This window comes from Rutilus rutilus (assembly GCF_951802725.1).
Source record: "Rutilus rutilus genome assembly, chromosome: 2".
Classification (NCBI taxonomy): Eukaryota; Metazoa; Chordata; class Actinopteri; order Cypriniformes; family Leuciscidae; genus Rutilus; species Rutilus rutilus.
Genome location: NC_140210.1, coordinates 48,858,265 through 48,883,539, shown reverse-complemented (window position 1 = coordinate 48,883,539; position 25,275 = coordinate 48,858,265). Strand labels below are relative to the sequence as shown.

The window sequence follows — 25,275 nt, the reverse complement described above, 5'->3', positions numbered from 1 at the left end:
GGGGCGGCGCGGCGCGGCGGCCGGATGAGCGAGAGCGCGGTCTCGAGCTCTGGGTTTGGCGGCGTTGTGAAGAGGAGGCGGTGGGCGGAGGCTTAGGCTGTGAGCTCTGAGCAGACGGTTTCGCACGGCCTGCTGCAGAACTGGAGCGCTTCGGGAGGAAGTGCTTCATGGCCTGGGTCGCTTTCTGCACCTCAGCGAACCTATCGGCGAAATCTTTGACTGAGGTTCCGAAGAGGCCGGCAGGGGAAAGCGGCGCGTCGAGGAAGAGCGTCAGCCACAGATGTCTCTCAGACACGGTGAGCGAGGCCATGCTCTGTCCAATGGCCTGTGCTGCTGACTTGGTGGCGCGAAGAGCGAGGTCTGTAGCGCTCCTCAAGTCTGGCACGCAGATTGCGTCAGGTCCTCTCTCATCCAGCTTACGGAGGAGATCGGCCTGGTATATCTGAAGCGTGGCCATGGTGTGCAACGCTGACGCGGCCTGCCCGGCGGCGGAGAAAGCGCGGCGGAGCAGGGCTGACGTCGTGCGGCAGGCTTTTGAGGGCAGCGCCATCTTAGCACGCCGTCCAGCAGAGGGCGGGCATAAGTGCGCTGCAATAGCCTCTTCGACCGGCGGCAGGGAGTGGTAGCCTCTTTGCGTCGTCGACAGCGGAGAACGCCAAAGAGACAGAGGATCGTGTCCTGGCCGAAAAAGGGGAGCCCCAAGACTTAGCGACTTCTTCATGAAGCTCAGGAAGAAAAGGCGCTGGCTTGGATGCAGGTGAAACGCGCTCCCCAGGCAGGAAGTAGCCGTCCAGCCGGTTGTGAGCAGGCTGCTCAGGCGTAATCCACTCGAGGCCGAGGCTCGCCGTGGCCTGAGTGAGTACGCGCATGAGCTCCGCCTCAATGCTCGCTCTCTTACCCGTAGAAGCACGGGCAGGGGGGGCGGGATCCTCAGAGCTCGCCCAATCCTCACTGCCTGATGCTATGAGAGAGCAGGAATCCCCCTCTCGCAGCAGCGCGTCGATCTCATCAGCGTCATCGACAGAAGCGGCGGCAGACCGCGGCCGCTGTCCGTCCGGAAGTGAAGCTGATGAAACCGGAGAAGCAGGCGGGCGCACCGGCGAGCTTTGACGGCTGGGAGAGGGCTCCGGGATTCGCTGAGCGCGGCGCTTTTTACGGCGCGGCACAACAGCAGGTGTGGGCGCAGTCTCGCTGAACAGTGCCAAGCGAGTCCTCAGAGTCGCTAATGGCAACAGCTCGCAGTGATGGCAGCCGCCATCAGCGAGCGCGAGAGCTGCGTGTTCTTGACCCAGGCAGGAAGCGCAGATGACATGGCGGTCCCCGTCGCTGAGTGTGGCTTTGCACGAGCCGCAAGAAGGCATCTTGAAAAAGACGCAGCTCTTTTAGATGGTGTGAGTCGCGCCGGCGAACACACACACACACAGTGCAAGAAAAGGATATGGGTGCTGGATAGCGCAGCAGGAAGGCGATGAAGGCGGCGTGGCCAGCAGCTTCGTCGACTCGTCCCGCTGAAGTGCTTCTTCAACAGCGCGGCTTCTTCTCGGATCCAGCGATGTGAGTTGCTTCGCTGAAGGATGAAAAATCAGAGATATAATGCCTGCGAGCGGTATTTATAGACCTAAGCCACGCCCGTCTCGGCGGGACGTGACGAAGCGCCCTCATTGGGTCTGACGTCACTCTAGGTCTCGCTCGATAGGCTTAAGCAGTTGCCAGCAGACCAGCCAATAGGCGCGCAAGCTGCCTCGCCTATGTCTGTATGCTGCCGCAACGCGTTTTACATTAATACAAAATTAAGGATAATTTTTTGGCTTCAGTATTCTCGTGGAAAAGGATTTTCCCCTAGCGTATTCTACGCAGTACGAGAGAATCTCTTGTAAGAGAACTATTGTTCTAAAATGTTTAATAACTTTTGAGTCGCTAATCCAATCTGTATGCTTTAAAATGCACAGTAAAGATTAGATTCTCAGCTTTCCCGTGTTATCACGGTTGTCTCTATTGGTCATTCACTGGCTCCGTAGTGCCGGTGATTGCGTCATCAAAATCTGCAGCAGTGATTCGTCAAGGAAACACATGTGGTTTCTTTCTCTGAGCCAAACAGGAACGATTGTTGATGCTTAGTCCCACCCCCATGCCCAGATTCATCCAAATGGTCATCAACTCAACCAATAAATATAGTGATTGGTGTTTTTAACAACCAATCACGTTTCTTTATACATTTTAACAAACGCAATGCATTGAAAACTACGCATGAAAACTAACAGATGCAAAGTTTTTGACCATAGCGCAAAACACGAAAGAGCACAAAACATGAAAGAGCATAACACACGAAAGAGCATGAGTATGTAAAAAAAAAACAGCAGTACAAATCGATGGATGTGTTAGAATTGATTTTTTTAAACGAGTCGTTAGACGATGACCTGGTGGAACCTTCCGATTCAGAAAATTGTTTGAATCATTTGCACTGTTTAGTTATCTATTTGTATTTATTTTGTGAAGATTATTTGCACTATTTGTTCATTAGCACTCTGTATATTACCCTCAATGAACCATTTGTTCATTTGCACTGTTTATTTCTTTTTGTATTTAGTTTGTGAAGATTATTTGAACCATTTGTTCATTTACACTCTGTATATTGTATTGTTAGTATTTATATTGCACAGTTGTCACTACTTGTTATATTGTTTGCATTTGTTGTTCATGTTCAAATTATAATATAATTTTCTGAAGAAAAATGTTTGCTTCAGTGTTCTGTTGTAATATAACAACTTTTCTATTTACTTTACTTCCTGAACTTATTTGGACACATCTAGATTGTCAGTAAATGTAATATACCTGTTATAATATTATAATCAGAATAATATTATAATAAATGGCTATAACTTGCTGAGGGATTGTTACATGTAGACAAAATTTCATCTGGAAGTCTAAAACAACCAAGTCTAACTTTCTAAAGGAAAAAAACAAAACTTCAGGAAGTTCTGTTTGAGTTCACACTGAAAACACCAAAAAATTTTGCTGCCATTTTTCTTAAAATCCTGTTAATTTCATAAATTCTCTGACAAAATAAATATAAAACTGGGACTTTAAATGAGCTAGATGGAAACTTTAGGTTCTCATGTTTAAAATGATATATGGCACTTGATGCTTGCTGCTAGAATGGGTTAGAAAAACAAAGAAAAGTACAGGTGAGTCAGGCGCCCCAAAAATGTTCAAGGTCTTTAAGGGTTAATGTATGCTGAAGTTATAACACACTTCCTGTGTCCCTTATTCACCATAAATTTGTTTCCTCGCCACGGCCAGACCGTTCGAGATATCAAAAATCCGTCCACAATTTATTATCCTCAATGTCTTGTCTTCATGCACACCGAGTTTGGTGGTGATCAGATGAATTCTCTAGGAGGAGTATTTCAAATTCCAGAGGATGCGTTTTCCAAACAACCCATAATAGCTGACTTCCTGTTGAGCTGGCGTAAAACTTGACCAGGGGAACGTTGTTCGGCCTGAGATCTATATGTGTACTGAGTTTCATATTAATTCATGCAAGCATGTTGGACCAAGTTTTCAGACCCTGTTCAAGGGGGCGCTGTTGAGCCCCCCTGCCACGCCCAGGTACCAGCTTCAGCCCGGCCCTGATGGCCGCGGGTTCTGACCTGTGTGCAAAGTTTCAAGAGTTTTTGAGCATGTTAAGGGCCCCAAAAGTGCCCAAAAGGTTGACAGAAAAATAATAATAAAGAATCCTAAGGAAAACAATAGGGCCTTCGCCCTTTCAGGGCCGTAATAACATAAAACAGTTATTTTAAATTGTAATAATATTTAACAATATTCCAGTTTTTACTGTATTTTTGATCAAATAAATGCAGCTTTCTTGAGCAGAAGAGACTTATTTTAAGAACTTTAAAACTGACCCCAAAAAACAAAAAAGCATTTGCTACCTCTCTATACCAGATCCCAAGACAATTAATTAGTAAAAAACATTAGAAATAGTTATTTAAAATCGGACATGTGACCTATTGAGAGAGGACTATGACAATTTTATACAAAAAAACTTCAAGTTCAGGTAGACATGCTTACCAGGCTTGTCACAGTTTATTGGCGGGGTTCCAGGTGGAGTTCGGGTTCCCGGTATCTCCTGCCCCTTACTGTCCACACACCAGCAGTAACCTGTGGACGACCAGCACTGCCGAGGCCTGTACTGACCCTCCTCATCACACTGAGGGATGAAGTTTCCTTGCCGATGAACACTCTCTGCTGCTTCTCTCTGCTGCTCACACTGGGTCTTGGGATGACCTTCAAGGTAAACGTACCAGAGATTATAGAATTTACTTGGAGGGTTAGTTCTCCAAAAAATTAAATGGTGGCAATTGAAAGAATTGCCTAGGAGGAGTATTTCAAATTCCAAAACAAGTGTTCTCCAAACAACCCATAATAGCCGACTTCCTGTTAGGCTGGCGTAAAACTTGACCGAGGGAAAGTTGTTCGTCCCGATGATATCTATACGTGTACTGAGTTTCATATTAATTCATGCAAGCGTGTTTGATCTATGGACCAAGTTTTCAGACCCCGTTCAAGGGGGAAAAATCCCCCCCACCCCTCACACACACAGAGAGAGAAAGAGACATTCAAACCAAAATTTCTGACTTCCTGTTGGCCGGAGCTAATGACTGTAAATAAGAAAGTTGTCCGGCTTGATGAGAACAATATACATACCAAGTTTTGTTGCTGTAGATTAATCTAACCCCCCACTTTTGTCAAAAGGTGGCGCTACTGAGCCCCTCACCACGCCCGTTTCTGAAACTTTGCTCGTCTACTGGCTAATAAATGTGATGTGTCTGTCGAGTTTCATGCAATTTCAAGTATGTTAAGAGTCTCAAAAGCATCAAAAAAGAATAGTAAAGTTTGAAGTGTTGCCACGACAACAGTATCTAAGATATCAAGAATCCTTTCACAGGTCTACATCTGTCGTGTGTTTACATTATACACATAAAGTTTGAAGCAAATCGGGTAAAAATAAGAGAGTGATTTCAAAACATTTTGAAAGTGACAAACTTCCTGCTGCCAGTTGGTGGCACAACGAACACACTGCTGAAGTTTAATCAAGATCAGTCAATGTATGCAGAAGTTATAACACACTTCCTGTTTCCATTATTCGCCATAAATTTGTTTCCTCGCCAAGGCCAAACCGTTCGAGATATCAAAAATCCCCTGGCATTTTTTCATCCTCAATGTCTTGACTTCATGCACACTGAGTTTGGTGGCGATCGGGTGAATTCCCTAAGAGAAGTGTCAAACAACCCTAAATAGCCGACTTCCTTTTGGGCTGGCGTAAAACTTAGAGCATGAAAGTTGTTCGGCCCGATGAGATCTATATGTGTACTGAGTTTCATATTATTACATGCAAGCGTGTTTGATTTATGGACCAAGTTTTCGGACCCTGTTCAAGGGGGCGCTGTCGAGCCCCCCTGCCACGCCCAGGTACCAGCTTCAGCCCGGCCCTGATGGCCGCGGGTTCTGACCTGTGTGCAAAGTTTCAAGAGTTTTTGAGCATGTTAAGGGCCCCAAAAGTGCCCAAAAGTTTGACAGAAAAATAATAATAAAGAATCCTAAGGAAAACAATAGGGCCTTCGCCCTTTCAGGGCCGTAATAACATAAAACAGTTATTTTAAATTGTAATAATATTTAACAATATTCCAGTTTTTACTGTATTTTTGATCAAATAAATGCAGCTTTCTTGAGCAGAAGAGACTTATTTTAAGAACTTTAAAACTGACCCCAAAAAACAAAAAAGCATTTGCTACCTCTCTATACCAGATCCCAAGACAATTAATTAGTAAAAAACATTAGAAATAGTTATTTAAAATTGGACATGTGACCTATTGAGAGAGGACTATGACAATTTTATACAAAAAACTTCAAGTTCAGGTAGACATGCTTACCAGGCTTGTCACAGTTTATTGGCGGGGTTCCAGGTGGAGTTCGGGTTCCCAGTATCTCCTGCCCCTTACTGTCCACACACCAGCAGTAACCTGTGGACGACCAGCACTGCCGAGGCCTGTACTGACCCTCCTCATCACACTGAGGGATGAAGTTTCCTTGCCGATGAACACTCTCTGCTGCTTCTCTCTGCTGCTCACACTGGGTCTTGGGATGACCTTCAAGGTAAACGTACCAGAGATTATAGAATTTACTTGGAGGGTTAGTTCTCCAAAAAATTTAATGGTGGCAATTGAAAGAATTGCCTAGGAGGAGTATTTCAAATTCCAAAACAAGTGTTCTCCAAACAACCCATAATAGCCGACTTCCTGTTAGGCTGGCGTCAAACTTGACCGAGGGAAAGTTGTTCGTCCCGATGATATCTATACGTGTACTGAGTTTCATATTAATTCATGCAAGCGTGTTTGATCTATGGACCAAGTTTTCAGACCCCGTTCAAGGGGGAAAAATCCCCCCCACCCCTCACACACACAGAGAGAGAAAGAGACATTCAAACCAAAATTTCTGACTTCCTGTTGGCCGGAGCTAATGACTGTAAATAAGAAAGTTGTCCGGCTTGATGAGAACAATATACATACCAAGTTTTGTTGCTGTAGATTAATCTAACCCCCCACTTTTGTCAAAAGGTGGCGCTACTGAGCCCCTCACCACGCCCGTTTCTGAAACTTTGCTCGTCTACTGGCTAATAAATGTGATGTGTCTGTCGAGTTTCATGCAATTTCAAGTATGTTAAGAGTCTCAAAAGCATCAAAAAAGAATAGTAAAGTTTGAAGTGTTGCCACGACAACAGTATCTAAGATATCAAGAATCCTTTCACAGGTCTACATCTGTCGTGTGTTTACATTATACACATAAAGTTTAAAGCAAATCGGGTAAAAATAAGAGAGTGATTTCAAAACATTTTGAAAGTGACAAACTTCCTGCTGCCAGTTGGTGGCACAACGAACACACTGCTGAAGTTTAATCAAGATCAGTCAATGTATGCAGAAGTTATAACACACTTCCTGTTTCCATTATTCACCATAAATTTGTTTCCTCGCCAAGGCCAAACCGTTCGAGATATCAAAAATCCCCTGGCATTTTTTCATCCTCAATGTCTTGACTTCATGCACACTGAGTTTGGTGGCGATCGGGTGAATTCCCTAAGAGAAGTGTCAAACAACCCTAAATAGCCGACTTCCTTTTGGGCTGGCGTAAAACTTAGAGCATGAAAGTTGTTCGGCCCGATGAGATCTATATGTGTACTGAGTTTCATATTATTACATGCAAGCGTGTTTGATTTATGGACCAAGTTTTCGGACCCTGTTCAAGAGGGCGCTGTCGAGCCCCCCTGCCACGCCCGTGTCCCAGCTTCAGCCTGGCCCTGATGGCCGCGGGTTCTGAGCCGTGTGCAAAGTTTCAAGAGTTTTCGAGCACGTTAAGGGCCCCAAAAGTACCCAAAAGTTTGAAATAAATACAGTGTGTGCAGAATTATTAGGCACGTTGATTTTCTGATCATATTTTATTTCCAGGAACATTTTGCCAATTCCAAACCATATTAAACTTAATAACTATTAATTTTCTATTTAATCATGTATAAGTGATATATAATTGTTCATGAAGGCTGGAAATGAAAAATGTCTTATTTTCAGGTGTGCAGAATTATTAGGCAAGTTTTCTATTATAGATAAAATAAGCCAAAAAAGAGATTTAACAAAGACTGAAAAGTCAAAAAATATTAAATCCCCATGAGAAGAATGCAAAACTAATGCAATACTAGAGATTGCAGTTAAAGCATGACCATTGGACAGTGAAATGCTCATTGGGTCAGCAGGGTCAGACAAAAACAGGTGGAGAAGAAAAAACACATGCTAACATGCACATGCTAACTGCAAAAGAATGAAAAATTAAGGTGAAGAATTAAGTGTGAAACCATCGGGAACCCTTTAGTCTCCAGCACCACCATTTTCCAGAACTGCAACCTACCTGGAGTCTCCAGAAGAGCAAGGTGTCAGGGTCTCAGAGACTTGGGTTAGGCAAAGAATCCTAAAAAATAACCCCCTCTTAATAAGAGTCACAAGCTGAAGTGTTGTTAAATACATGAAGACTGTTTTTTTATAGGCTTTATAGACAGACAGATTGAGAGTGACTCTTGAAGGACCAGCAACACATCCTCTTCTACCACTGTTTGAAGAATTCATCTTCCAGAATACATTTTAATACGTTTTGTGAGTTTATTTTTAGTCCATCTCCTACCCTGAAGTCCGTTTTGCAGAGATGGACTAAAAATTAACTGAACAGTGATTCTGCTTGTTAACATCAGGTGTCTTCAATAATGGTCAATCCTCACTCAATCAATCACTTAATTAGCTCATTAACTTTAACACTCTTGAGTCTGGAGCCAAATAAACTCCCAGGAGAGTTCATTTAACACTGGAGTTTTTGCTGTGTGAGTTCATGGGTGGAATAAACATATGGCAGGATTTTTACTTTCTGACCCTTGGAATCTCCACCTCTGCTTAGAATTAATTCCTTAGTGAATGAACAGGCTATATGAAGATTTTGTCATCATAATCAACATAACCACAATCATTCATAAACTCTGTGAGCACAAGTGTGACTTGCAAAAACAGCTCAAGCAGCAAAATAAACACTGATGTTTTAGCATCAGCATCCTAACTAAAGCAAACACTGATCTCTATAATGGTAACTTCAAACCAAACATTTTCAATTAAACATCTCAAAAACAACTTCTGTAGATGTATGACAGAAATAAAGTCATACTGGTTAATAATAAGTGTAATAATGTGTAATGGCTGGAAGTCAGTCGTAGTTCTTGTGTTTCTCTATTTTCTGTTCTAACAGCAGGTGTTCATCACATGTGAAATCACCAATTGCATTTTATTTTTCAGGGATGATGCACTGTCACCATGAAAATGAAATCATTTAATTTCATTCTCAATTTTGTCACATATGTTGCGTAAAGTTTTCTGTAATGAAATCGTTAATCTGGTTTTAATTTTAATTTTAATCATTTAATTTATTTATTTAAATTTGGCAGAAAATGCCTTCCATAAATTATGGCCAGAAATGCATGCAAGAAATTGGGAAACGGATAATTGTTTAACAAAGGGGTTGTTGTAGTCGTGTTCAGCATGTGTGTAAAACTGTGAACAGACAGTAGTTTGTTGAAACTGAAGAAGATAACGAAAGAAAACGAAAATAAATGCAGAAAGAATTAGCATTTAGGGAAAGATAGTAGGAAGATATAAAAAATTTTTGATAGAATTTACAAACAGTGAATTGTTGGATGGAAAAGAAGCAGATAAAAGAGAACAGAGTCGATGCAGAAGGAACTGGCATTTAGGAAGAGATAGAATGTTTTTCCTGATGGAAATTACAAACAGTGAATTGTTGGATTGCAGATAAAAGAGTACAGATGCAGAAGGAACTGGCATGTAGGGAAAGATAGAATTCATGGAACTATTTATGAACGCCTGTTAATGCAAATTAAGTTGAAATGGTATGAAAAGTTTGATCGAGCAGAATGGGGAAAATTCTATATTTTAGAGATAAAATAATGATTGAAATGACGATGTGAATACATTTTATTTTATTAATGTTATGAAAACAAGGGTATTTAAGAATAGATTGCCATCTTTTTGTAACAAGAGTTGAAAGTGCAAGCGGATAGCTGTCTGTGTAATTTAGGGACTGAGAACAAGATTTAGGGAATATTGTGGTTTCTGTGAAACAGTAGAGAATGTGCGAGTAAATGAGGGAGAAAAGAAAGTTGATAGATGGAACCTTTGAAAGTTGTAAAAAGATTGAAAGATTTAAGTGTAAGGAATTCCTTTTGAAAGAAAATAACTATAAAAAGTACCGGTTGATGTAAAATTACAGATAAGAGTAAATGAGTTGCAAAATATTTTTTTAAAGTACTGGTAACTAAAAGGATGATTGTCTGTTAATGAAACACTTAAAAAAGAGTTTTAGATGATCCTAATTGCAGATTGGTAAACTCCTAGAAGAGAAAATATGGAAGTCAGATATTAAATTACGGTAATTGAGAACCTGACAACTAAAATTTAGATTTAATTTGAAACGTTATTGAGACTCAATAATAATTATTTTTATAAAGATAAAATAGGCTAAACAGAAGCAGTGTTGCGGGATTAACAGTTGCTAAATGTAAAATGTGTAAAAAAGGCCTGTGATTAAACAAAAGCTTGTTAATGTTGATTTTAAAAGATAAGCTTGTGATTTGGCTGAAACAATTTGTTTATCTGAATCTGGTATGTGCTGTGACTGAAACTGCCACAGTTTAAGTGCAACAGAGACTCATTCTGAGTGGAAATTTGTAATGTCTAAATACAATACATGTAATTTATGGAAAAGATGCCTTAAGATGGGCTAGAGTAAAAAAAAAGTCTGAAGTTAAAAGTTTATGAAAATGCAAAGGTACCAGTCCTGAATGCCTCAAGACTCTCTCTCTCATTCAATGTCAGCTAAAAGCTGTTATCTGAAGCCTGTGACATAAGTGATAATAAGCTATTTATAGTAAAGCACAGTATTTTCAGTTGAAAATCACACAGAGATGTTAAAGGAAATCATTGCCATTCAAAGGGCAATATGTACTTAAAATGTTTTAAAAGTAAAACTGAATGACTTTAAAGAAGTCTTTAAAATAATACTGTTTTGGACTTGTTTATTTTAGGACCAGAGACTTTTAGCTCTCATTTTAGCTTCCACCATAAAACAGGGCCAATGGCTCCGGCTACAGAAGTAACAGTACGGTTGTGATCTAAATTCACTGAGTAAAAATCTAAGCAGCTAGGTTGCTGCCTTTAAGATGATTAATGGATTTAAGTGATTAAATACTGCTGTTATTAACCTGTCTCCCTGTGTGAACACTGCAGTCCGAATGGACTCTGATGACTCTTGAATGTGCCTTTCCTAAGCTCCAGAAAACAACTGATTCTGTTGAAGAAAACTGATTTCGTGATGGGAAAGAGCGGTTACCAGTGTGCATGAGGTGTCGACCCAGAGACAGGTAAGATTCTCCGATGGCCAGAGGGGACAACCTAAGCCAGGGCTTCGCCGCCACTGGGCACCTGCCCAATAGAGAAGGGAGGTGTTTTATGTGAGAAAGGTATGAGAGTTGAGCGATGACTGTGTGAGGCCAACAGCATCATAACATTGAGAGGGGGTATGGAGCTGTGAGGAGTTACGACAGTCTGCCCCAGAAATGTAAGCTCAATTCCTCTGTAGGCCTACCACTCACCAGAAACCGCATTTAATTGTATGGCTTGTCTTTCATTGTGACAAGTGTCTGCAACTATGCCAGGGGACAACACTCTGATGGAGTTTACAGATAAAGAGCTAATGGAAAATGAGCTTTCAAGAGCCAGCTGAGACCGTGAGGCGATTGTCGTTATTTGTTATGGAGACAGTAACAAAACGTATTAATTTATACAAGGAACATGATGTTGGTTGCCTTATTGGCAAGGAAAAATGCTTGATATTGAACTAGTTTTAACTCCTGAAGTTCGTTAGAAATGGTGGTGGCTAAAGATGAGAACAGCTTGTGATGAGTCAAGAGAATTTTCTGGAAAACAAAGGTTAGGTGAATTGACTAAAGCATAATGTTTTTTAGATTGTTATAATGGTTCTAATTTGAGTTAAACATTTGTATTTTGACATTTGTGAACTATTAAGGGTTTGTCAGGATTCTATCACCATCTCTTCCCACTGATTCCCTCACTCCGCCTACTTAGTCATTCACCCGTTCATTATCACCGGGTTACTAATCACCGTCACCTGGATCTCATCTTCACTCACCCATATATACCTGCAGTCACCTTTCAGTTATTGTCTGATCTCGTTGATTCATGACACACAGACTCTCTACATTACCTACCTGCATACTCACCGTTAATGCCGATCTTCTTCAGCCTGTCTTCATACCGTCATCAGAGAAACTTCATCATCTGCATCTGCAAGAGAGAGAGAGACTTGGTTATCATTCAGTTAAGCTTTCATCTGATTATCTACTTTCTGTTTACTCACCTTTCACTCTGTGTCCGATCCATTCTGCTATTAAAATATCAAACTTACCATCTTGTCTGCTTCGTTTGTGCAAACCTGACAGAAGATCAGACCTATGATGCAGAATCCATCGGAATCCACGGCAAATCCACCTGCCATCCCGGCCGCCATTCATCAACCCACACCATCAGCTTCACTTCCTCAAGGTCCCGTTGCTTCGTTCACTGCCTCAGCGCGTCCCATGGCCCGACCAGCGGCATTCTCCGGCGAGGCGGAGGACTGCAGTGGGTTTCTTCTCCAGGTATCCTTGTATTTCTCCATGCAAGAACATCAATTTAGTAACGATTCTGCTCGTGTTGCTTTCATCAGATCATTATTATCTGGACAAGCACTTCAGTGGGCACAATCATTGTGGAATTTGAATTCTGATGTCGTCAAATCCCTCACCTGCTTCATTCAACACTTTAAAGAAGTTTTCGGTCAAGCGGCTTCCGCTCTTTCAGTGCATGATCAACTATATAACCTTTGTCAAGGACAATCCTCCGTGAGTACTTATACCTTACAATTCAACACCCTAGCGGCATCCAGTGGTTGGAATGAGGCAGCGCTGATCACAGCTTTTCGTCATGGGTTAAATCCTAATATTCGCCAGTTGATGGTGGTTTACGACGACAGTCTTGGAATTGAGAAATTAATTTAAAAAACCATTTGAATTTCGCAAAGACTGTCAGCCTGTGATTCTCCGGTTCCCACTGTATGTCCTCCGCCCTCGGTTCCATCAATCGCTCTTCCAGCACCAGAGCCTATGGAGATCGGCTCCACCCACCTTCCAGCTTCGGAGCGTCAGCGACGAATCCTCCATAATCTCTGTCTCTATTGTGCATCTGATAAACATCTTCTCAGTACCTGTCCCGTTCGACCTCCACGCCCAGCGGTGAGTACCATTCAAGTCTCACCCAAAATTGAAGCCTTAAACCGCACCACTGTACATCTCCTAACCTCACGTATTTGTGTCTCAGCGCAAGCCCTCATCGACTCCGTGTCAGCGGGGAATTTAATTTCCACCCAGCTTCTCCAAAAATGTAACATCCGCAAACGCCGCAGACCTCCAGGTACAAACTATCCAGGGAAAACCGCTGGGTCGAGGTCGAATTCGTCACTATTCACCTACTCTGACGCTGCGTGTTGGCTGTCTACATTCGGAGGAAATCTCTTTTATGGTGCTGGAGGAGTCCACCACTGAACTCATCCTGGGACGCCCCTGGTTGGTCCAACATCAGCCGACCCTCCACTGGAAATCTGGCGAAATCCTGCGCTGGGGAGAGACCTGTCATCTGTCCTGTCTATCTTCCATCAAGAAAACCTCCTCTTCCTCATCATCATCGACGTCAAATAAAAGGTCCAAAATTCCTGTCTGTTCCACCTCGGTTGAGAGCCCTGAAGTACATCATCAAGTGTAGATTCCAGTGGAGTACCAGGCATTCCAGGATGTGTTCAGCAAGAAGCTGGCAACCAAATTACCTCCTCATCGGCCATGGGATTGCGCAATCGACTTGCTACCTGGATACACTCTACCTAAAGGCCGTGTTTATCCTCTGTCCATCCCGGAGCAGAAGGCCATGGAGGAGTATGTGGAGGAGGCATTGCAACAACAGTTCATCCGCACATCAACCTCCCCTGCCGCTTCAAGTTACTTCTTTGTGGGTAATCTCAACTCTCAAACCGTCAAATACAGCTATCCCCTTCCTCTGGTCCCAGCTGCCTTGGAACAGGTACGTGGGGCTCGAATATTTTCCAAACTAGACCTTCGGAGTGCATACAACTTGATCCGTATACGGCATGGCGATGAGTGGAAGACAGCGTTCGTAACCCCCTCTGGCCACTATGAATATCAGGTTAAGCCCTTCGGGCTGTCTAACGCTCCAGCGGTCTTCCAGGGGTACATGAACGAAGTGTTCCGAGAGTACCTCAACCGCTTTGTGATTGTCTACATTGACGATATTCTCATCTACTCATCTTCACTTGCTGAACACCATCGTCATGTCATCCAAGTACTAGAGAAACTGAGAGAACACAAGCTGTACCTGAAACTGGAGAAGGGTGAGTTCCATAACACCTCTGTTCAATTCCTGGGTTACATCATTGACCAGCACGGTATCCAGATGGACCAGAGGAAGGTGGAAACAATCCAAGACTGGCCATTACCCACATCTATCAAAGAACTCCAAAGATTCCTCGGTTTTGCCAATTTCTACAGAAGATTTATCAAGAACTACAGTCTCATCAGTGCTCCTCTCACCTCTTCATTAAAAGGCCGGCCCAAGTCTCTGTCCTTGACTCCCAATGCCCTCCAGGCCTTCCATCGCCTCAAAGAAGCCTTCACGACTGCCCCAATCCTCGTTCATCCCAATCCAGATCTTCCATTTGTCGTTGAGGTTGATGCCTCTTCCACCGGGGTTGGAGTGGTACTGTCACAGCGGCAGGGTGAGCCTCCCAGACTCCATCCATGTACCTTCTTTTCCAAAAAGCTAACCCCGGCGGAGCGAAACTATGACATCGGCAACCAGGAACTGTTGGCCATTAAACTGGCATTAGAAGAATGGAGGCATTGGCTGGAGGGAGCAAATCATCAGTTCAAAAGTGATTACAGATCATCGTAACTTGGAATATCTTCGGGAGGCAAAAAGATTGAATCCTCGTCAGGCCCGCTGGGCACTCTTCTTCACTCGATTCGACTTCATTGTTACTTACCGACCAGGAAGTAAGAATTGCAAGGCAGACGCACTTTCTTGACTCCATCATTCATCTTCTGAGGATCTCAGTCATGAACCCATCCTCCCTCCAGCCGTAATCCTCAGCCCCATTCTTTGGGACATCGACCAGCAGATTTCCCAGGAAAACACTCGCCAACCTGCTCCGCCGGGAGGTCCAGAAGGGCGTACATTCGTGCCCCAACATCTTCGCACCCCCCTTCTGGACTCAGCTCACTCTGTTCCGGGCTCTGGACATCCAGGTAGCAAGCGTACCCTCTCGCTTCTCAGTCAACGGTACTGGTGGCCGTTCATCCCCGAAGATGTTTCCAGGTTCGTCCGCGGCTGCTCAGTCTGCACCATCACCAACACTCCCAGAAAGCTCCCTGAGGGTAAACTCATACCACTACCTCTACCCAGACGCCCTTGGTCTCACATCGGAGTAGATTTCATGACTGACCTTCCTAGATCAGGAGGATTTACCTGTGTTCTCGTCATTGTGGATAGATTTTCCAAAGGTTGCAAACTGATACCTTTACCTGGTATTCCCACAGCATTAGAAACGGCAGAAGCACTATTTTATCATGTATTCAGAAATTTCGGCATTCCCGAAAAAATTGTCTCGGACAGGGGACCCCAATTTATCTCCAGGGTGTGGCACGCCTTCTTCAAGCTTCTCGGGGTCTCTGTCAGTCTATCATCAGGATACCATCCGCAGACCAACGGCCAGACTGAGCGGAAGATTCAGGATGTTGGATGTTACCTGCGAACATACTGCCACCAGTACCAAGACAGCTGGAACCGATACCTCCCCTGGGCGGAATACGCCCAGAATTCCCTCAGACAGACTACCACCGGGCTCACCCCCTTTCAGTGCATTCTCGGATACCAACCACCACTATTCCCTTGGTCGGGTGAGCCCTTGGAGATTCCAGCTGTCGACTTCTGGTTCCATCAGAGCGAGGGGGTATGGGACTCAGCTCATGTGCATCTACAACAGGCAGTGCGGAGGCACAAGGATCAAGCGGACCGTCGGCGAGCCGATACCCCTCAATATCAACCTGGTCAGAAGGCGGGACATTCGCCTCCGCCTGCCTTGCCGTAAGCTGAGTCCTCGATTCATTGGACCATTCACCATCCAGAGGCAGTTGAACGAAGTAACCTACAGGCTTAACCTTCCAACTCAGTACAAGATCTCTCCTTCTTTCCATGTCTCTCTCCTCAAACCCTTCACTGACCCGGTCTCTCCTATTCCCACAGATTCCACCTCGGATGACGTACCTCCTCCTCCCGTTCCTGTGGAAGAAGAGCCCATCTATAGAGTCCAATCCATCATGGACTCCCGGCGGCGAGGTCCCCGTCTGGAGTACCTGGTGGACTGGGAGGATTACGGACCAGAGGAGCGTTCCTGGGTACTTCGTGATGACATCCTAGACCCCGCTCTACTCTCCCAGTTCCATACTGACCATCCTGACTGTCCAGCTCCCAGGGGTCGTGGTCGACCTCGCCGCCGGCAACATCCCTCTTCTTCCCAGACGTCAAGAGCCGCCTCGGGAGGGGGGGGGTACTGTCAGGATTCTATCACCATCTCTTCCCACTGATTCCCTCACTCCGCCTACTCAGTCATTCACCCGTTCATTATCACCGGATTACTAATCACCGTCACCTGGATCTCATCTTCACTCACCCATATATGGGCCATTCTACAGAATTGGTGCAAAGTCAGAGTTGGAAACATCTTGAATTTATTTTTTTCACAAATTTTGCATGTATGCAAATTGTATAATAATCCAAGGTACGCTTTTCTTGTAATTGTGCAGTTAATTCTCATATTGTATTTTCAGAAAATGCTGGAATATTTTCCTTCTCCCCAAATTTGTCACTACCGAAACACAATATTAAATAATTTATTAAAAGGCTTATAATGACCTATTAAGATTTTGTTTACATCTACCTTATAAATATATATTTTTTCTATTTTAAAAAAATATATATTTTACAGGTTAAATCAAAAAAGATTATAATTTTAATCATATTTTAAGTGTAATTTATGAGATTTGTTGTATTTTAAACCCAATATTTCTTTGTAGAAGGCATAAAGTTTATCGTACTGATTTCAAAGTTAAGGATTCATTAGTTTGAATATGCATTGAACCAAACACTATCATAATGTCACAGGTCGGGATGGGCCAAGCCGGACTGCGCCCACCCCTGAACCAGGACCACCCTGAGGAGCGTGTCAGAGATGAGACGGAAACAGAATTCAAGGGAATAACAGTTCTTTTTATTAAAGTTAAAAGTAATTTTAATAACCTAAGCTAAAATCTTCCTTTCCTCTTCTTCCCCGGAATCGAGGCAATGCAGCAGTCTCCGGGGCCCACTCCCACGCCGATACAAGGTTCGCAATGGCCTGAGATGGATCGATGGATTTCCACGGGTGTGTATGCAGTCGGGGCTGTTCCTCTTCCCACACTGATGCGGGGTCCGCAGGGACCTACGACAGACAGGTGAGTTTCCACAGGTGAGTAGACAGTCGGGCTGTTCCTCTTCCCACACTGATGCAGGATTCACAGGGACCGACGACAAACAGGTGAGTTTCCACAGGTGAGTAGACAGTCGGGCTGCGACAGACAGGTGAGTTTCCACAGGTGAGTAGACAGTCGGGCTGTTCCTCTTCCCACACTGATGCAGGATTCACAGGGACCGACGACAGACAGGTGAGTTTCCACAGGTGAGTAGACAGTCAGAGCCCTTCCTCTTCCCACACTGATGCAGGGTTCACAGGGACCGACGACAGACAGGTGAGTTTCTACAGGTGGATATACAGTCAGGGCTAATCCTCTTCCCACACTGATGCAAAGTCCACAGAGGCCTACGACGGACAGGTAAGTTTCCACAGGTGAGTAGACAGTGGGAACTCTAGGGCTACAGCAGACTCGAGTCAACGGCTGAACGGAGCTTCTCTAGGACAGACAGTTAGAACAGACAGAGTCAGCTTCAACAGCAGTATATAGGCCTCACGTGTGTTGCCGGGGACAGGTGACTCCACCCCATGCAGATGGACCGGGGGCTATAGCAGACTCAAAGGTGCAGGCCGAGCGGAGCTTCTCCTGGACAGACAGAATCAACTTCAACAGCAATATACAACTCTCACGTGTGTTGCGGGGGACAGCCAACTTCGCACCATGCAGATGGACTTGGGATTGTAACAGACTCAAAGTCGCAGCTGAGCAGAGCTGCTCTAAGACAGACAAAATCAACTTCACCACAGTATACAGTTCTTACGTGTGTTGCAGGGGACAGATAACTTCACACCAGGCAGATGGACCTGGGGCTATAGCAGATTCAAGTCGCAGGCTGAGTGGAGCTCCTCTAGAACAGACAGAATCAACTTCAACAGCAGCATACAATTCTCACGTGTGTTGCAGGGGACAGATGACTTCACACCTTGCAGAATGGACTTGGGGTTGTAGCAGACTTAAGTCGCAGGCTGAGGTGAGCTTCTCTAGAACAGACAGAATCAACTTCAACAGCAGTATACAGTTCTCACGTGTGTTGCAGGGGACAGATAACTTCACACCATGCAGATGGACTTGGGGTTGTAGCAGGCTCAAGTCGCGGGCTGAGCGGAACTCCTCTAAGACAAACAGAATCAACTTCCACAGCAATATACAGTTCTCACACGTGTTGCAGGGGACAGATAACTTCACACCATGCAGATGGGCTTGGGGTTGTAGCAGACTCAAAGTCGCAGGCTGAGCAGAACTTCTCTAAGACAGACAAAATCAACTTCAACAGCAATATACAATTCTCACGTGTGTTGCAGGAGACAGATAACTTCACACCATGCAGATGGACTTGGGGTTGTAGCAGGCTCAAGTCGCGGGCTGAGCGGAACTCCTCTAAGACAAACAGAATCAACTTCAACAGCACTATACAGTTCTCACACGTGTTGCAAGGGGGGGGCAAACCTTCTCACCATACAGGTGGGTTGACAGGCAAGTAGCGAACTTAAGTCAACAGGCTGGACAGAGCTTCTTCTAAGCCAGTCAGAATCGCTACTTCAAAACAGAGAGGTTAGTTTGACTCACAGATGCTATTCCTTCTAGTCCTCAACAGATGGGGCCGATCGACATTATTAAGCTCCAGTTACTGACAGTAAACCAGCATGGCACGTGGGGAGTGCACGGCAAAAGAGAATAAATCTTCCACACACACACGGCAATTTCACTCCAAACATGCAACGTGAGGGGGGAAACGTCAATTTAAGCACTGCAATCCACTTCAATAAGTGCAGATAAGGCCAGCACTCACCCAGGGGTCTCCGTGCAACAAGCAACGAGCTCCAATGTTGGGAAGAAGAGGTTTCAGGGTTTTCCTCCACAGACATAGACGGATTCACATCACCGTTCCAACATGGGGGAAGAGGGCAAGAGATCGAACATGAATCAATTCACTCAGTGACGTTTAGATAGCACAATCAAAGCACTCCAATCCACCTCAAATTCAGTGTTGAAACATGCAGGTACGAGATACGATGGTCGATTACTTATCTCTCTCCCTTCCAGGCAAACGGTGTGTTTTCACAACTCTTCCACACTCCTCGAGTCCCCTCCAGCAGCACTTCCCTTTGCACCCCGCAATTCTTCTCTGCAACACTCAAATAGAACGACTTCTCACGGGAGAGAACCACCCGACAGTCTCTCTTCACTGGCTTTTTATATCCTTCTCAATGCCCACATGGCTTCGTCATGGCTCTAAATTAATTTCCCACACCTGGTGTCAATTTCCTCATCCCGGTTGGCAGGGCAACAGATATACACTTACACGGGGGGTAGTGTTTCCTTGTTATTATACCGGAGGGGACACAATTGCGGCGAACTTTAGTTCCGCCCTCATTTGTCACACCGTGACAATAACATCTTAGTTGATAATTCAATATGCTTTATTTTTGACAAAACATCCCATGTTACGGTAGTGACTGCACATTTTTGGTAGTGACAGTAATGTTTTGGTAGTGACCACAATACTTAGTTTGCCATGGCTCAATCAGACTGTCCACATTTTATGTTAATATAAATAAATAACTATGATGCACATATGCAGTCAGTACATATAGCAGACACACATCTGACAGTAAATATCTTATAAGAACACCTAGAGCTATTCTATACTTTGGGTCTTGAGGTGCAAGTGAGAAGAGGTGTGCTCATAGATTTTTCTTCCTAAAAAAAAACAACAACTTACAATGTAGACTGTTTCAGAACCGCTTTGTTTTATTTTCACATTTTCAACATTTTGAAATCTTATGAAAAATTATGAGTCATTCAGATAAATCTCCAGAACCACTGAACTCTCTCTCTGTGTGTGTGTGTGTGTGTGTGTGTGTGTGTGTGTGTGTGTGTGTGTGCTTATAAAACATTAATTTCAGAATAATTTTCCTCATTCAGATAAATCTTCAGAATCGCTTTCTACATTTGTCTTCTCTCCTCTGGATTTCTTTGATCTTCTGTTCTAACTTCTGACATTTTCTATAGTTACTGATTTTTGCTCGTTTTCTCCCTTTTCCCCCAGTGTGTATGTGCACTGGTGTCTGATCACCCTCACTGGAAGTGCTAGGTGGTGTGGAAGCCCTGCAAAATGTCTCCACCTCTTTTTGTCTTTTCACCATCATCCTGTGTCTTTTCTGTCTTTTCCTCCATGCTTTTCTGACATGTCCTTGCTCCCTGTCAGATAATTCACTGATACTCTTCAACTTTCCTTCTTCCCTTCGTTTCTTATTTCTTTCTCTTTCTTTCCTTAAGTATTCCTCGTACTTCACTGGGTCTTCCCTCAACCTTTGTTTGTATTCTCTCGGTCTCTCTGTTGTAGTTTTTCTATTTTTTTTAGGCATGTTGGTGTTTTATGTCATTCTCCCTGTCAAGTTAATCATAGAAATTAACATTACTGACAACAACCTTACACCTAAGCTAGTATCATGGACTGCAACCTTAAGTAATTGTAACCTCATCACATTACAGAATTTTAACATAATCTTGCATACTAAAACACTACTAAAACATACTACAATAGTAATTATTTGCATAACTGTACTAAAATGTAGTTTATTCCTCCAAATAAAGGATTATGTGTTCCCTTTTGTCACTACCAAAACAATAATGCCACAACCGAAACTTCAAGACATGTTTCGGTTGTGACTGTTTTGGTGGTGACAATTTAAGATACTTTTGAGCCTAGCTCGAAGATGCTTATCAGCACATGGTTAGCAATCACTGGTCAGAACAGTTGAACACATATAACAACTAAATTTTATGGAATAACATCCAAAAAAGTTTTCTCAATAGCAGAAAAAATGAGTTTTGTAGTGACATTCCTTAAAGTTACACACATATTTTTAGACTTTAGAACACATTTACCTCAAAATGATGGGATCAATCTACTCACCATATAGCACATGAGAGAGAGGGACACAGGGATATTTCCTGATCAAAAATGTAGGGGTGTGGTTAAAATCAGTCTCAGCCAATGGACTACAACATTCACTGTTTTGGTAGTGACATGAAAATGCAGGACACGTTTTTTTTTAGATAAAGTTTCATGATTAAAAAATAAAAAATAAAAAAATAAAAAGAAATTTCAATATCATTTTCACAAGTCGAAATTTAGGGGTTAGGGTTTGGGACAGCCACCTCCTAATTGAAAGTAGCCCATAAATTATGATTTTATATATATAAAGCTTACTGATATCTTAAATATTATTGTGGGTTTCAATAGATAATTGAAGGATCTTAGTAAACATATACAATATATATATATAAACAAAAATAATTAAATGCTTTTCAAATGTTTTTTTTGGATGAGGGACAGCAGTTTGCACCAATTCTGTAGAATGGCCCATACACCTGCAGTCACCTTTCAGTCATTGTCTGATCTCGTCGATTCATGACACACAGACTCTCTACATTACCTACCTGCATACTCACCGTCGATCCCGATCTTCTTCACCCTGTCTTCATACCGTCATCAGAGAAACTTCATCATCTGCATCTGCAAGAGAGAGAGAGACTTGGTTATCATTCAGTTAAAGGGTTAGTTCACCCAAAAATGAAAATAATGTCATTAATGACTCACCCTCATGTCGTTCCAAGCCCGTAAGATATCCGCTCATCTTCGGAACACAGTTAACCGTGTTAAGATATTTTAGATTTAGTCCGAGAGCTTTCTGTCACTCCACAGTATACCTATGGACGGCATACTGTCCATGTCCAGAAAGGCAATATAGACATCATCAAAGTAGTCCATGTGACTACAGTGGCTCAATCTTAAGTTTATCAAGCGACGAGAATACTTTTTGAGCGCAAAAAGTAAACAAAAATAACGACTTTATTCCACTATTCATTTCCTTCTCTCTGTGCCTCGAGTGAGTTCACGTAGTGTTTCAGCACAGCGCTTCTGTGTTGTACGTCACACGCATCACACATGACCAGCGTCGGCCAATAGTGAGCCCACATGTGACGTACAACACAGACGCGCTGCGCTGAAACACTACGTGAACTCACTCGAGACACAGAGAGAAGGAAATGAATAGTGGAATAAAGTCGTTATTTTTGTTTACTTTTTGCGCACAAAAAGTATTCTCGTCGCTTGATAATGACATTATTTTCATTTTTGGGTGAATTAACCCTTAAAGGTGCATTGCGCAAGAGTCTGAGTTTTCGCAGAACTACGCCCCCTCTGGCGGCAAGCGAAACTGCAACCAGAGGTGTGCACGCTCACGGACCATACGCACACGCACGCTTGCACGAGCACGAGCTGGTCATAACCCAAGGAGCATCAGCCGCACAAATCTTTTGTTTACAATCATAATGTCTTCAGAGGTAATAAAGTTTTAAATCTGCAAGTAATTTAAAATATGTGAAAGGAAAGGCAATTGAGTAAATAACACACTTATGTGTGAGGGAAAAAATGGGGGTAGTAGAAAACTTCGTTTTTTATTCCCATCTATCTCCATGTTGAACTGTGTTATGTGTTTACTGTATCCACTTATGACTATTATTATGGAAACACGTTCATGAACAATATAAGTTATTACTTTGTAAAAGCTCAAAATAGTAATCATGATACCATACCATACACAGTCGGTCAACAAAGTACACCCAAATGTCTCAAGGTAATAAACAATCAAGTGGCACTATGACGTTACCATAAAAGCCAAACAGGCTAATCCGCCGAAGATTTGCGGGGGTTTAGCCTGTTTTATTGATCAGCTAAGTAGCATATTCCAATAGCAATACATCGTAATTAAGCAGTAATTTGCTCAAAATTTGTGTCTAAGTATCTAACTTATATATCAGCATTTTATATCACAATCATTCTGAACCTGATCACTGACAATGGTAAGTTAGTAAAACCTATTCCGATTGTACATTTATCTAGCTTACGCTAAAGCATTACACATTTTATGGATCGTCATTTATTGTCATTATTGGCCGTATCAGTCATTAGAGAATGGGATATATCTTACCTTTTTATCAAGAAAAAAGCCAACTGAGGATCCCGTTTGAGCCCTAGAGCAGACTGGAGATCTCTCCATTTGTTGAAAGCCTTCCCTATGTTTAGATCGTCTTACCCCGACACCTTTCTGACTCCAATTTGGACCTTTTGGTTGCACTAGACAAAAGTTCTCTTTTTTATCTTACGTGGAGTTTGCGTTGGTGTTTGAAATGAACTACAAGCCGGTCTAGAATCCATTTTCTACGGAGAATGGCGGCGTCGGCGCATACACAAACCTGCCGTGAACGCGCATGACGTCACGCCCAGTCTCAGATTCCGACCCGAATCCCTCTTATTTATTTTACTGTACAGGATTATAGAGGCAGTGATCAGAGAAGGGCTCATTCAGCCCATCAGGCAATTGTTTAAGCATGTATGGGTTAGAAAACGGGTATTTTTAACATGAAAAGTTGCGCAATGCACCTTTAAAGCTTTCATCTGATTATCTACTTCCTGTTTACTCACATTTCACGCTGTGCCCGATCCATTCTGCTATTAAAATATCAAACTTACCATCTTGTCTGCTTCGTTTGTGCAAACCTGACAGGGTTGACTATGACTATGATTATTTTAGTTACAGTCCTAGGAGGCTGTTGAAAAGATTATTTGCTTATAGTGAGAGAGAGAGAGAGACTGCTTGAGTGGAGGAAGGGATAGTACTCTGTCTGTCTTTCTGTTATCAGTCAGCCAAAGAAAGCTAAAGTCAAATGAATAATGAACAAACATGCTTTGAAATGGGTTAAGATACTGTAAAATTAGATAAAGGCTACAGGAAAATGTGAAGTTTAAAATCTTATTATAAACGTTAATCGTTTTAGAGAAAAAATGTGAATATGAAAATATGGGTGATTTATAGTCAGGTATGTGTGTGTGTGTGTGTGTGTGTTTGAGGGTGAATGGACTTTAGGTCTTGAATGTAAATGTTAGGTTAGGGGAGCTATTCTGTCTGAATAGTATGTATGTGTCATTAACATCTGGAGTGAGTGTTTTAGCATTATAGATGAGTTAAGGCAAATGCCAAATTCGAAAGTAAGCTGAGGATTGTGAGTCAATCTGATGAGAAGGCAACACAGAAAATAGGACGAGCTTTAAGTTGATTGATCATCGAGCTCTGTCTGTTAATTAGTATTTTGGTCATTTATGATGTGCAGTAAATTTGAATTACTTTCCGGACAGGTTTAAGTATTGATGTGTAAATTAGAATTGTGAAGTCATAGATAGCCGTCAGTCATGTGTTGAGACAATGTTATAGATTTGACAGCAACAAAACACGTAGGCTAAGGGTGTATTCACACCAGGAAAGTCCGATAGTTCACTTGCTTTGGTCCGGACCAAATACAGTGTTGATTTTTTTTGTTTGGTACGGTTCGCTTTCACACTGCTCTCTTTGCAAGTGAACCAAAATGTGTAAACAAAACCACACGTGCGCTAAAGTCGTCTATTCATTGGACAGGAATTCTCAAGCAGGGAAAAGCAGGAAGTGCAAAAACAGGCTCAGCATGGAGATATTTTGTAATGCAATATTTGTTCTTTTACTGATTTGGTGTTATTCTCTATAAACGCAATATGAAGAATCTAATGAGCATCATATGATACAATGTCGTCTATACGATGTTGTAATAGGATTTTTAAACTACCGTTACATTATATGATCACGCTCCTATTCATGCAAATGCTTTTAAACCATTTAAGCGCGATAAGACAAAAGAGAACGCTCTGTCTGTTAATGTCCTGATGCACACACGACACGTAGAAAGACGCGCAACAGTACCGTGTGCACAGACAGCGCGCCGGACTGTGCATGAGACCGCTTATATCCCCTCTCCTTCATCCATTCGCTAAACTTTCTGAACACATTAGTATTTGTATGCGTTATTTCCAGCAATTGGGTCGATTCATGTTCACACCGTAAACGAACCGTACCAGAGTTCGTTTGGAACCGTACCGAGACCAC

At 42.9% G+C, this 25,275-nt stretch overlaps 1 protein-coding gene across 3 annotated transcripts in view; it reads right to left on the bottom strand.

The window, feature by feature from the left end:
• Positions 1 to 25,275, bottom strand: part of LOC311283377 (complement C3-like) — a 345,048-nt gene that overhangs the window by 97,730 nt on the left and 222,043 nt on the right. The window contains exons 41-42 of one of the 3 annotated variants that reach the window (XM_084397734.1): positions 5,934 to 6,149; positions 4,072 to 4,287 (exon numbers count right to left, since the gene is read on the bottom strand). The exons of the other annotated variants lie outside the window; for them this stretch is intronic. Coding sequence (XP_084253860.1) covers positions 4,072 to 4,287; positions 5,934 to 6,149 — 432 coding nt within the window. The remainder of the gene's footprint in view (positions 1 to 4,071; positions 4,288 to 5,933; positions 6,150 to 25,275) is intronic. 3 annotated transcript variants of the gene reach the window in all.